The sequence below is a fragment of the Misgurnus anguillicaudatus genome, chromosome 13, assembly GCF_027580225.2.
Source record: "Misgurnus anguillicaudatus chromosome 13, ASM2758022v2, whole genome shotgun sequence".
Classification (NCBI taxonomy): domain Eukaryota; kingdom Metazoa; phylum Chordata; class Actinopteri; order Cypriniformes; family Cobitidae; genus Misgurnus; species Misgurnus anguillicaudatus.
In genome coordinates, this window is record NC_073349.2 from 30,404,967 (window position 1) to 30,419,893 (window position 14,927).

The following is a 14,927-nucleotide window of genomic DNA, read 5'->3' on the forward strand; positions in this document are numbered from 1 at the left end:
CTTCAGTTTTAGCATTACTAACTATAATGCCATAACTCATACAGTCGTAGGTTGGCCATCATTTTAAAACCAATTGTTGGTGTGCTCACCTTCTATCTCTGTTTGTAATTTAAGACAATGTCCTGGACAACACACTTTAAGATGTTTTTATACATTAGGTCCCAAATGTATGTACAGAACTCTGTTTATGTATTCTGCATGTTCTGCCTGGAAACTGCCCCTTGAAAGGGTCACAATGTGTCACTGTGTAGTGGATTGGTCTATGGTTCTGTTCCAATATCTGTTCTTGTTAAAGTATTGTAATCTGTTGAAACTACCAAACCAGGTCTACTTGGCCTGGTCTACTATGAGGAAGAGCTTATTATCCTCAATGGGACATAAAAATCAGCACAATTTGAAAAGATACCTTAATCTGCAGTCATCACGATAGCTACAGCGGTGGCTGTTTCTGAGGACTGTTCTTCCAGCTCTGTAGAACATAAAACATAATAACAACTTTCTTAATACAACGTTTGAATCTAAATTACTAATTCATAATGCAATGTGTCAACATTTATACTGTCAATAGTTAATTAGTAAATTGTAGGTTAAATACAGATACAGTACCATTCATTGTTTGCATCTAAATATCAACAGCCAATTCAAAGTGTAAAATATCAGAATACCAACCATATAGACCATTTTGCAAGATGTAAACAACACTGGTCCAGAAACACTTCCTGTTTCAGTTTGTAACTGTTTTCTTTATTTCACACATAAAGAAAACATCTTAAAAATGTTTCTTTAACTTTTTGATTAAATTTTCTATGTCCTGTTGGTTGTATTTTATCCCAACGTTTATGATGTGTTAAGAAACTGATACAGAAAGTGCTTCTGGACCAGTGTTGTTTACATCTTGCAAAATGGTCTATAGACGATGTTAAATGTCACCTGAATAAATATTGTATTTATAAATTGTAATTTTCATACAAGTGAGCTTTTCTCTTTGTGTCCAATGTCAATGGCAGACTTTTCAGAAGAGTAGTTTTAAGCTTGAACTTAAGCAATACCATTCAAAATGTATTACAATGAAAAGAAATACAATTTTCACACATGGCCTCTAAACTTTCTTGGCAACATCTGCTGTGTCTGTTGATTTGAAGATATTAAACTATCACACACAGATTTCATCTTTTGATTTGATTATTGTTTTAATAATGTGTACAGTGGTGAAATGTACAGTGTAATGACCACAATTACATATCTAGTAAACTATGCTTCTTAAGTTTAATGTTATATATTTATTTAAAGATAAAATAAAAACAACTCAGCGTACCTTCTGCGTCCATCGCCTCTAACATTCCTTCTGCTTTGTCAGTGGAGTTGCATTGTGCTGCATCTGATTAATGTATAGGGAAAAAAGAAACACTTAGAAGCATAACAAATAACTGGTCTTTCTGCATCACACAGCAGTATTAATGAAGAAATATTATTTTATAGATAAAATTCAACTGTTGCCAAGGGCCATCACAATCACTCGTCAAATTCAACTAAACAGCTATAGGATATTCTGGAGAGGTGCCTTTTTAGAAAATGTGTCCACTGTAATGAGGAAACTGCAACCGAGAAATAGTGTTACATCCCTTACAAACTGTCATAGACACATACAGAATCTATAACCTGAATCTGTTTCAATTGAATTACATTTCATTTTTAAAGTGCCAATTCATAACAAAGTTACCTTACAGCACTATTCAAACAGAGTAGGTCTAGACCATACTGTACTCTTTATATTATTAGGCTACAAACTCTCAGGAAAAAGGTACATGAAGATAAAAAAGTTGACATTGGGGCAGTACCTTTTCAAAAAGTAAACTTTTGTACCTAAAAGGTATACATTGGTACCGCCAAGCTACATGCTGGTACCTCATAGGTACATATCTGTACCTAAATGGTAAATTTTAGGACCTTTTTAAAAGGTAGTGTACCAGTGACAAAAAGGTACAACTTTTATACCTTTTTTTTCTGAGGGTGCAATGGCAACTTCCTTTTAATATGCAGGAACCTCGAGCAGAACCATGGTTTATAATGGGTAGCCATTTGCCTCGACTGGTTGAGGTGAGGGGACATGGAGAAATATAGTGGCCCAAACTTTAAAAATGTCTGGGTTCTTTCTTTTACACATGTTGTGTAAATATTGGACAGAACACACCACTGGGTTAACATTGACCCAATGCTTTGTTGTTTTAACCCAACTGCTGGGTTATTATACCTCATGGTTGCATAACAACAATCCAGCATTTGATCTATCCAATATTTCCTCGTTATGGGTCAAAAATTAACCCAACCACTGCTGCACTATACAAAGACTCACATGTAGGCCCGTATTATTGTTTAGTTAACTTATTTTTCCCACTTTGCATAGAGCCAAATGATCTGCCGAAACTCAGCTGGAGAAACAAAACCACTGTTAATCTCACTTACTGATTTCAAATGAAATCTCCTCAGCAGCTTGCAAAATGGCCTCCAACTGGTTCCTTCCATAATAGGATGGCTTTTTGAGGCTGTTGGGCAGTCCTGCAACTTTAACTGTCATGCCATGATTTACCAGGGATTGGTAGGGGAGCCTTCCGGTACCTCTGGCATCCTCTGAAAGACACGGGCAAACACATGCATGTACATGTTACACATTGTAACACAGTTGGACAATTGTGACTCTCCCATCCCGTTAAGAGCCAGTGTACAGGCTGTAAACAGTCGGTAATGTGTCATAATCTTATGGTTGATGGACACAAATAAGTTATTGATTTGATAATAATGCCATGAAAACATGAGTGTTTGGACATATGCTTACTATATTTTTGGTTAAATAGATCTTGCACTTTCTCAGCAGTACATTGACTTCAACTCTGGTTCTCAGTATTGCGGCTGAGAAGCTGGCTACAGATGTAACAACAGACAACAATCAATTTTATAAAACTCTATTATTTTATAAAACTATATTATGTATATTGACTCTATTACGGACCTGAGTCCATTTCTGTGGATATACAGATATTTTATATAACCAATATTACCTTTGAAATGCAGTGCAAAGTTCACTGTGTCTGTTGAGTCCAGGAAATCACTCGTTTGGTCTTCTTTTTCAGCTGAAAAAACAATTCGAAATAAACATGTTAAAATAATGCTAAAAGTAATTGAAATTAAGGACTTGGAAATCTATGAACAGATAAAAATAAAATAAAGCAACTTAAGTGTAAATAAAAAATTAACCAAATGAAGAAGAAAACTGAAATGTAATTAACTTTACCAGTGGAGGATTGAACATTTGTAGAATTTCTTCAGCCTCTCTGGTAGCTGCTTCAAGTTCAGCATTGTCAGCTTTCATTTCAAGATGCTTTGAAATAGTTGCAGCTTCCTGACATAACTGGTCAAAACCTGAAGATGCCATATTGAAAGAATGAAGAATGCAAATAGAAATAGGCTAAACAAATTGAAAGAGGGACAAACAGAGAGTGAGAGAGTGTGTGTGTGTGTGTGCGTGTGTGTGTGTGCGCGCGTAGGAGAGTAGGGCTGTGCAAAAAAAAATCGTCTGCAATTCTCATGCGTGTTTCATCAGTAAAGCCGGTTCCGTTTAGATTAGAAGTAAATCGCCATCAGCTGCTATCAGATGGAGCGGCATTTATTAAACAGACACGTAGTTCACAGAGAAGCTAGGCAAAATCGGGTTCAAATCGAGGAAAATCGACTCCGATAATCTATGCAATTTTGCCTAGCTTTCTGGCGAACCACGTGTCTGTGCAACAAACGCCGCTCCATCTGATGGCGATCCACTTCCAACCACGGAACCGGCCCCACTGATGAAACACGCATGAGAACCGCAGACGACCCTTCCGCACAGCCCTATAGGAGAGTGAGTGAGTGAGTGAGTGAGTGAGTTAAAGAATGAGTTGGAGAGTGAGGCTGCGTCCGAAACCGCATACTGTATAGTAGGTACTGAATTAGATGAAGTACCTACTTACTTGGCGTTAAAACAGTAGGTACTGTATAGTATGAATCCTGGTAGTATGAATGAGATTCGGACATACTACATCCGCCATGTTGCTATATCACGTGACATACGTCGTCATCACGTCATGTCATTTCAGCGCGAAAACAGCCGCGTGCCTCTTCTTCTTCGTTGGATAACTCCTCGTCCGGGGCATCATGGGATAGTGTAGCGTCCATCGTATGCACACTGCAAAATCTAACCGGAAGTAGTAGGTCATCCGGGTACTTTTCGCATACTGTTTTTCGAATACTATGTATTCGGACATACTACTCGCTTCGCCTACTGCTTTTCGCGTACTATATAGTATGTAGTAGGCGGTTTCGGACGCAGCATGAGTGAGTGAGTTGGAGAGTGAGTGAGTGAGTTGGAGAGTGAGTGAGTGAGTGAGGAGAGCTTTTGCAAGTGATAGCTCTTAAAAGAGCCGTTGGTTTAAATGTTGTGGCGCGTGTAGATGGAGGAGTATGAGATGTATGTGAAGAAACTGCAAGACAAAAAAATTGTGAACTACAAACTTTGGATATATTTTTTAAATTCTTTATTTACTAAACATTGTATGTGTATAACTATTTACAACAAACCCCAAGACCCGCCCACTATCATAAGACTATAAGATAAATAAATAAATAAAACGGCAATAGATTTAAACTGACCAAAAAATAAGGATCTGAATGTCTAAAGATTTCTGAATTGTACATCAAATGTATTAAAAGCATGGTGTTGTTGTTGTTACTGTTTTTTACTATGTATAAAAAGGCTGAACTACTGTGGTAAAAGCATAAGGTTTGCTGTTACTGTACTACCACAGTAGAAGTAAACTAACTGCGGTAGAAACAAGGTATGATTTGTGTACTATAAACACAAAATACCACAGTAGAAGAACATTGGTAGTTAATTCCAAAAATATGAATATAATAAAATGATCGAGGATCTGTCACGTTATGTTAATGGTGACTAACAAACATAACGTGACTTTTACTCACGCGCTAATCACTATTTTGAACAAAAAGAATGTAATATAGATGACCAATACAATTCAGACAACATTTAGAAGCCGATCTGGATTAATAAAAAACATATAATGAATTTAATATCGAACAAACAGAAATGTAATGGTATACTCACAAAGATGAGGCGACTGGCGAGGTTTGTAAATTGATGATAAACATCGCGATGATGTGCGAACGAGATTTGGGTCACGGCAGGGGCGTACTAGCCACGGGGGTGTGCGGGAGCCACCCACAGTGGCACACCTAAAATGGATGCAGAATATTTATTTATAGTTTCAATAAAAACATGTTTACTAAACCTGGGCTGTTGTTGTTTACTTAGAATATATATATTTTTAAAATCAACCATTTCACGCGTAAGTTAAAAATATTTAACTTTAGATATCCGACCCCTTGTGTCCATGGCGACGGGTCATATTAGGTTAAGGACCAACGTAATAGCACTGCTTATATGTTGGCATGTAACGTTAACGTAATTGCGATTTGCAAAATAGTTTCCTCAGAACGTATTTCATGTGATACAGGGTTGCAAAATGTATATTCATATCTATATTAATTACCATCAACGAGTCTTTGATAAAAAATAATTTCCCACCCAGCATGCATCACGTCTAATAAAAGCACTTACCTACATGATCAGAAAACGCTTAAAATGCTTACTCTCACGCGCCGTGGAGCGTTGTTAAAATCACCTCTGAATGTTGTTTTACCTGTAGCTGAACGCGGTTTTAATAAAGTCTTTAAAAGACGTCATGTGACGAGCCCTGGCAGTGTCCATAGCAACCAAAACGTATCAGTTTCACATTATTCTGGCGAGATCTGGAAAATCTGCGTAAAATCAAGCAAGCGATGATTATGTAAATTCACTGAGTGAATATTATGAAAATAAAGTATATATTTCTCGCTGGAAATGTAATCAAAACTTCTTTTTATTCAGAAACTAACTCAAAATATAGATTTTTCCACTAAAAATGAGAGAATGTCCGCCATGTTTTTTGTTCTCACGGCCGGTAGCTTGAAAGTCACGTGACTTGGACGAAAAAAAAACGTAAGAGTCATACAATTCAAGGGCCATTAAAAGAATAGGCGAAAAAAATGTAACAGTCATACAATTCTAGGGCCATTATTGTAACCCCTCTACGTTTTGCAAATTGGACCAACGTAGTCAGGGTACGTTTTTACATGAGACTGGGTTGTCTTAGATGAAAGTTACATGAGTAGTTCCTGAGTAAGTATGGTAGCACAAAATAAAATGTGGCGATTTTTTTGCGGATAAAAAATGAGAACTATGTTGTATTGCGGAAGAGCGCTTAGTTTACAGCACTTTAACTTCGGCATGCAGTAACATCATCACTCCTGACTACTTCTCCTGTCGCTCAAACTTCTGTCAATATTACTGCACGCAAGGTCAAAGTGCTGCAAACTGCGTGCTCTACTGTCATAGTTCTCATTTTTTATCCAGTTTTCCTTTAAGTTATTGCAACTCTCTGCAATATGGAAATCACATACAAATACACAATATTTTTTCCCACTATATCGTGCAGCCCTATCAGTCAGTGCATGTCACTGGAGAGACATTATAAGTGTCAGTGTTATAAAGCATCAGTGTAGTGTTCAGAAAACAGAGAAGTTGATAAACTTGTGTTTTCTTTCTTCTCACACTTTGAAAGCAGTCATTATTCACACTTTCACATGTGCAAAGCCAAACCACACACACACAGTTACTGACTCATCGTCCCCATGAGGATACGTGTGTGTTACATCTCTATTTCTCCTCTTCTTCAGCTCCTGCGGTGAATGTGTTGGGCTTGTGAATGGGAGTTTTTTGCCGTCTGATCTCGCAGGGGTTCGGTCGCTCTGTTGGAGCTGATTGCTTGAGTTCAGAGAGATATATAAAACTTGGTAACAGTTAGCACCAATGATTCCCTGATGCTCTCTGTTGACAGCCCACCACCACCTGTATATCACCCATTAATTAAACATGTCATTATTCACTCATTCACGGGTTGTTTAAAGAGCACCTATTTCATTGCTTAAAAACAATTTTGTGTATTTGGTATAATACAATGTGTTTGCATGGTTTATGGTTAAAAAAGACATTATTTCCCAAATATCGTACATTTTTGTACTTCCTGATTTTACTTTCTTCCTGAAACACACGGATTTAAAAAGCTCTGTGTCCCTGATTGGCCAGCTAATCTGACTGTATGTTGTGATTGGTCTGAATACCTCTGACGTCAGCCGTAAATGTGACGCTCCTTACCATGTTTGAAAGATTTGGTCACAATGCAATACTAACAGGAGTTAACTTATATGCTGCGAGTCCGAAGCGGGCGGAATTATGATAATGTCGATCTTTACTACATCACCAATCCCAAGAAGTAAACTGTTGCCTTCAATCCATGTTTGTTGTATTCCAAAAAAAGACATTTACGTTAAGAGACGATATGGTTTACTTTGGGGTTTGTACCTTTTGCATATCGTTAACGTACTAATACACACTTACACACCAAAGGAAATGTAAAAATGTGAATCAGACAATAGGTACTCTTTAAAACATGTATACACTTTTACTTATCTCTGAAACACAAAATGAAAACTTGTTTTAACATAAAAATTGACTGCAATTTTGAATTGGTGATGTTTGTGACCAGGGTACACTACTGATAAAACGTATTGCTTTTAATGCACTGTAAGTCACTTTGGATAAAATGCATGAATGTAAATGTAAACACAATCATAAAAAAGATATTAAAACTTCATCAGAGTGGAAATTGATCATATATTAACCCTTAAATTTCGGTTTTGTGATATAGTCACGTAATTTTTTTATTCTTTTTTCGTGATATTATCCAGTCCTTCCAGAAAAACGCGGAGGTTTTTTGTGATTGTTGCGGGCAAAAATCCTCGATTTTGCGGCACATTTTCTTAAAAAATGCGATGGAATATGCGGGATATTTATCCAATTTATGCGATGGAATTGCGGAATTTGCGAAAATTGCGGAACTTGCAAAAACTCCGGAAACTTGCAAAAGCTGCAATGATGTTCACGTCATATAGTCACTTCATAACGTTCCCATGGCAATAGAGGACACGGCTGCGCTTTTGGGAAGTAAATGCAACATTTTTCAACTTTCTGCTAATATATATGTGAGATTATGAAATCATGCAAGCCCCGCATATTTTGTGCGCAGAAATATGTAATTAATGTGGCGAAAGTGCGTCGTATTTGGAAAAAATGCAGCCCCGCAAAAATATGCGGACTTTGGCTGATAATGCAATATATTGCGCGATCGCACAATCGCGTTTTTCTGGAGGGACTGATTATCACAGATTTCCGAATTTTTTCGTGATTGTAAAACGCATTCCTGTTTTCTTGTGATTCTCACGTATTGGTAACTCAACTGCTTTTTCCTATTTTTAAACCATTGTCGCTTCGGTTTAGGGTTTGATTTGGTGCTTGAATTAGAATGTCACTTTATGTATTGGTTTATACTACTTTTTCGGATTATTTTTTTCATATGTCGCCTGGCGTTAGGGTTAGCGTTGGGTTTGTGTAAGGAGTTCATTTTATGTAAATCTAACCCTAAACCGAAGTAACAATGGTAAGAAAATATGACAAAACAGTTCAGTAACCAATACGTGATAATCACATGAAAACACAAATTCGTTATACGATCACGAAAAACGTGGAAATTCGTGATAATATCACGGAAAAAGAATCAAAAAATTACGTGACTATATAACGAAATTTCGTGAGACTGGCCTGCATGGGTTTAAAACAACGCAACACTGGAAAAAATCTCCGGTTGCACATGATTGAATGAAGTTTTCTTAAAATTATTTTTCTTAAAAAATTGTATACACAATTAAATTATGTACACCAGTTCAACATAATTGAATCAAGTTTTCTTAAAATTAAATTCATTTTAATAATGTTAATTTCATTTTAAGAAAACCTAATTTAATTATGTTTTTTTTTCAGTTAAGGGTGAGTAAATAATGACATTTTTTATTTCTACTTTTTTTTTTTGCAAAATAGATATGACCACTTCGTGGTTGGGGTGTTTATACATACAATAATAGCTTTACAAAGATAAATATTTTTCAAACTGTGTGTTTTCAGCATTATGTTGCTCTGAATTCATTGAATCCTGGAGCTGTTACAATACATCTTCTTCTTTTTATCGGATGTCCTCTCTATGTCCTGCACAGAAAGCAATTCGAGTTGTGATAAATGACTGGAGCGCTCGCTGTCTAACATCTTGTCTTTGTGCCGGGGGGTCGAGCTCAGTTCATGACATTGATTTTCTCATGTTAAGTGCCCAAAAGTGGGTCACGTTTGGTACAGACAGGTTTAGAAACCTGCTCAGAAAGAGCAACACAGAAACCAGATGTCTCTTGGCCTACAGTGTTTGCGTGTCATCTCAAAAGAGCTTTTAAAATCTGATTGGATGAGACACCTGTGACCTCACATCAGGCAAATATTATATTAACCTGCAAATTGCTTATGAACTATATAAACTGTTGGTGTTAATAATTGTTATTTTCTAAGCATTTTGTTTTTAATACATGCATTAGGCCACTTGAAGGAACCTAAAGTTTTTAAAACTGACACACGTGGACTGAATGCTGATAGTGTTCTCATATCAGTAATCTTCATGATTTGAAATGATGTTCATTTTATCAAAATGTAATACATTAGGAGATTGTTAACTATGAACAATAGTTAATATTCCTTTGTAAGCACAACAGTGTAACCTAGTTTGAGGAACTGCAGCAACTTTCAAGGTCTTTTACTGTTTTGGTTAAAGATCTGCTGTCAGGCACATTTTAATAAAGACAATGAAATAATGAATCTGTTACAGTACGCTTCGGTCCTTTAGTGATAAATGTAATTTCTGTGGAACAAAATGTTCAAAAGTTTCTGCTTTGTGCACAGTTCAAACCCAGGACAGTATTTAAAAATAGCAGAGGGAACTCATTTCATTAATTATTTTAACACGACTCCAGAGCACTGTTAACTTAAGAGTAAAAGAGTTTAATTTAGTGTCCTGATGCGACGGTTTAACACTTAAAGAAATAGTTTATGTAAAATGAAACTGAATCCCCCTACTGTTTGCTACTGTTGATCAGTTGTGACCTCCAGTATGGAAAGTCTAAAACTATTTTAAAAGTAATCTTTTTCTAATAACTTGCATAGGCAAAGTGGGGGGACCAGGGGGGCACTGCCCCCCCAGAACAGAGTCAAAGATTTTGTCTGAGCTATTAATGAACTAGAAATATAGGAATTCCAATTTTATTTGTCTAATCTTAATATTTGAATAGGTAGACTGAGTAACTTAATAGTTTTAATTCATTTAAACCATACTTAAAAAACAATAAAACTCTTATTATTAACTCTTAAACTCTTATAATTAACTTAAAGGGGACATGTCACAATAAGTTTTTGAGATGTCAAATACTCTCGTGTCCCCAATGTATGTATGTGAAGTTTTAGCTCAAAATACCATATAGATAATTTATTATAGCATGTTAAAATTGACACTTTGTAGGTGTGTCTTTTAAAATGCAAATGATCTCAATGATGGTGGTTTGTTGCAATTGAAACTCAATTGTGCTGTGATTTTCTCTCTCTTTCTCTCTGCACTAAATGGCTGTGCCGTGGTTGAATAGTGCTGATTAAGGGGCGGTATTATTATAATTAGATCTCCTTATGACAACATAAGGAGAGCCAAATTTCAACGACCTAATTTTTCACGTGTTTGCAGAGAATTTACTAGGTTGAGCTTTATCACATTTTCTAGGTTTATAGAAGCAATTATAGCACTCAAAAGTCAGATTTTTAATGCCATGGCCCCTTTAAGCTATGAATTTAGATCTAGCATAGATGCATGTTCTCTAAAGGCCAATGTTGATATTTGAAATCACCTTAACAAACATGCCCCTACCCCAATACAATCTGGACCTTCTTTTGATAGACCCGCCCCACACATACGCAACCCAGGCAATGGTGTCGGTTATTAGACACGCACCTTACTGCTGATTGGTTTGGTACTCGGCTCGACTCCCTTTTCCAAAGTGTTTTTTTTTTTTAAATCATGCACCCTGACTTTAAAGATGCTCTGATTGTAGACAGACAGAAAGAAGAAAGAAAGAAAGAAAGAAAGAGCTGTGATTTATTTAGTTCAAATCATACTGAACTGATATATAAAAAGTATTTTTTATAAGCATGCTGGATGTAATTTGGTTATCATCTCTGACAGTTATTTAAGTTCATCATTCAATACACTGTCATGCTAAACATATCTTTCGCTTACATTAATAATCACTGATCTAGAAACAGTTGTTATGTAGATGAATGGCTCTTCATTAGAATGAGTAAAGGATTCTTCAAGCCCTGAGTCAGTTATTATATTACAGTTTTATCTAAACGTCTGTCTCATATTTAATTTGTTAAACGCGGCATTGATTCATCACAGGGTCTTTTTAAACCTGACAGGTCAATGGAAAGCTTTAATCATTTCTGTTTTAAATGACTCATCACAGATGGTCCATCTCAGTTACACACATCAAATGCTTCCTGCCACAGCATTTCAGTGATCTGACGGATAAAGAGATTCTTACTGGTCTGTTGGATTTTGTGCCCACTCTTGGATACGTCCTTCTTCCATTGTGTTGTTAAAATCATTGCTGAAACTTCCTATAGTGATCACATTGGTAACCAAGCTCAATTGGTAGAGCAGTGTTCACAACGCAAAAGCCATGGGTTTGATCTTATACACATACTGATTCATATCTATGGCTTGCTATGCACTGTACTGTAAATCACTTTGAATATAAGCGTCTGGCAAATGCATAAATGTAAATATTGTGTGGCCTGGGCTATAGGTGTAACCACTGTAGCTTAGCCTGCTATAAAAACAGGCTTGTGTGGAAAAAAAATTAGGTTTGTGTGTATTTAAACTAAAAATAAAATGCTTATTTTGCATATATACATAAAAGTCAAGAATAGGTTATGATCCTCTGATAGCTACTTCCGGCAAGATAATGCACCTTGTCACAAAGCTCGAATCATTTCAAAATGTTTTCTTGAACATGACAATAAGTTCACTGTACTAAAATGGCCCCCACAGTCACCAGATCTCAACCCAATAGAGCATCTTTGGGATGTGGTGGAATGGGAGCTTCGTACCCTGGATGTCCATCCCACAAATCTCCATTAACTGCAAGATGCTATCCTATCAATATGCGCCAACATTTCTAAAGAATGCTTTCAGCACCTTGTTGAATCACTGCCATGTAGAATTAAGGCAGTTCTGAAGGCGAAAGAGGGTCAAACACAGTATTACTATGGTGTTCCTAATAATCCTTTAGGTGAGTGTATGGTGAAACACAGATTGTGGATTATGTTTTTCTAGTTCTGCAAACTGAAACTTGAGATCCAAATGATCTTTTAAAATGAACCAAACTTCTTGGCAGCTCAAAATTGTCTCTCTTAATGACGTCATTGGGTGAATCAGATGTCTGTGCTTAAAATTTCATCTTGTGGGATTCAGTGTTGTGTGGGCTTTCAAAGAGATCAAAATGAACATAATTAGTTAAAGTGAAAGAGAGGTTATCTTGCTAAGCTGCTGCATGCTTCCTTTCACATTACAAAACGAATGGCATCACGGCCCACCAAATTTCAGTAATGCCCCGTGGCTCTGCGCAGTGGGACCGATGTCGCGGGATGCGCGTGCTCGGGAACGCACTTGGGTGACGCGACGAATGTTAAAAAGAGGTTCAGCGCAGTGACTCATTGCGCGGCGCACGGTTGCAACATATGAAAAGGTTCAGCGTCCCAGTACCGGCACCTCGAATGCGCGTAAACGGTGCTGAGAGCGCAATATGTTGTGTGTGTTCATCTGGCGAGAGATGAGTGCGGCTGTCGCATATACAGTACAAGTCCAGATGGATGTCTCACTGTCTCGTGCGTGGACGGTTGCGCGCAGAGATGAAGCTCGTGCAGAGAGCCTCGTGGGTGTGAAGCATCTACCTACCACAGAGCGCGTGCATGTACAAAACTTGTGCTATTCACTGACTGCATTATGTCTGAGAATACATTTTGATGTATTTTTGATGCTTTGACATATTTAAATGTTTTCTGTTTATCAAGTCTCATGCACATTACAGATGATTTGGAATCTAACTTAGAAACTATTGAAAAATAAACTGTATGTACAACTATATGCAAACAACAAAAACACATTTTTTTCCTTTCATAATTTAATTTATTCAATATCATCATCCATGGTAGTTCTGCCTTGTCTGAACTATTTTACTAGTACTAATTTTTGAACTACTGTGTGTGCCTGCATCTAGACCTCACATTTTTTTCTTCTGTTCCTCTCTGTGTCCTCTAGGGGACGCCCTCCAGGGCTGTAGTCTCTCTCCAGCTGGGATCATGTTCTAGACCGGACCTCCACAGCAACCATGCAAGGCTTAGGGGCCAACCGTAGCCGACATCTCTCAGATACCTGTGACCCCACCGCAGGTCCCCAGGAGCCTTTATGTCCCCCAGACCCTCACGCTACCTACCTCCTAAACCCCACCATCAATCATTATGGCACTCTAGATCCTCACATTCACCACTTCTCCGTTTCTTCTCCCACCACACTGCAGTCCGACTGCCTGCTGCCCCTAAATAACCAGCTAACCAACAGCAGCACCTTCCCACGTCTCCACTACAGCAGCCAGACAGATCAGAGCGAATACACGCAGGTATTTTCAATTCTGTGTCCTTGTAGCTTAACTAGTAAAGTGTTGCTTATTTCGAATCCCATAAATGTTATGCATTCAACTTGTGGTTCACCTCAGCAGGGCTGTGTGGGTCAGACAGGCAGTCGCGCTGGCACCCTCACCTCTTCTATGTCCATGGGTCTGGGCCTCGGGTTGGGCGCCCCCGCCATGATCTCCAGCGGCACGGCCACTATTTCCTCCGCGGCCGCCGCTAAGATGAACCGGCTCCCGGCCAACCTCCTGGACCAACTGGAGCGACACCTGCCGCTCCAGCGAGACGGTTTCAGCACGCTGCAGTTCCACCGACGCAGCCGCGGTTCCAAGCAGCGCAGCGAGAGTCCCAGTCGCATCCGCAACCTGGTGCAGTCCGTCCAGAAGCTCTTCGCCAAGTCGCAGTCCCTAGAGGTGTCAGCGGCCAAAGCGAACATGGCCGCGGGTCAGCCTGGAGACGGCGCCAAGGTGACCCGACGAAGCAAGAGCAAAGACCGGGCCAAGACAGAGGGCACCAAACGGCGACCTCGACCCAACCTCTCAGGGTTCTGGAGCTCAGATGATGCTTTGGAGGACGAGCCCACGAATCAGCCCGCTGCTGGCCCGTTAGCGGTGGCGTATCGAAACCCGTTGAGCATGATGTCGCTGGGCAGGGCCGTGTCGGACAGTCAGGCGGCACCCAAACCGCACCCGCAGGGCTACAACACCATCGCAGCTCATACCCTTAAATCTTCAAACAGCAGCGGAGATCTGAAGCCTCAAATGGGACCAACGGCCTCCGGGCACAGCGTGCTGGTAAAGAGAGGATCCTGGTCCACGCTGACTCTCAGTCAGGCTAGACAGGTGCTTCAGAAGGGCTCTGCCACTGTCAATCGCACCTTGCTTAAATCTAAATCGTGCCACGGACAAGAAATGACCTGCAACTTCCTACAGGTAACACAAAACAATAAGGAGAGGGAAAAATTGGGAGAGACTCTTTGATATAGCGATAAAGACTTTATAATATACAGTACATACAACTATAACATATGTTAAAGCAGTTTTATACTGTGATTAATATTTGACAAAAAAAATCTGTTGCTATTCCCAATTCGCCTGCTGTACTCTTAACTGTATGT

General features: G+C 38.6%; 1 protein-coding gene across 3 annotated transcripts in view; it reads left to right on the plus strand.

Moving 5' to 3' along the window:
* The window catches only part of dlgap4a (discs, large (Drosophila) homolog-associated protein 4a), a 159,587-nt gene that overhangs the window by 107,127 nt on the left and 37,533 nt on the right, over nt 1–14,927 (plus strand). For 2 of the 3 annotated variants that reach the window (XM_073875556.1, XM_073875557.1), the window contains 2 exons: nt 13,443–13,800; nt 13,897–14,742. In XM_073875556.1, coding sequence (XP_073731657.1) covers nt 13,513–13,800; nt 13,897–14,742 — 1,134 coding nt within the window. In that variant the 5' untranslated portion in view covers nt 13,443–13,512. The remainder of the gene's footprint in view (nt 1–13,442; nt 13,801–13,896; nt 14,743–14,927) is intronic. The other variant, XM_073875558.1, reaches the window with a different exon arrangement.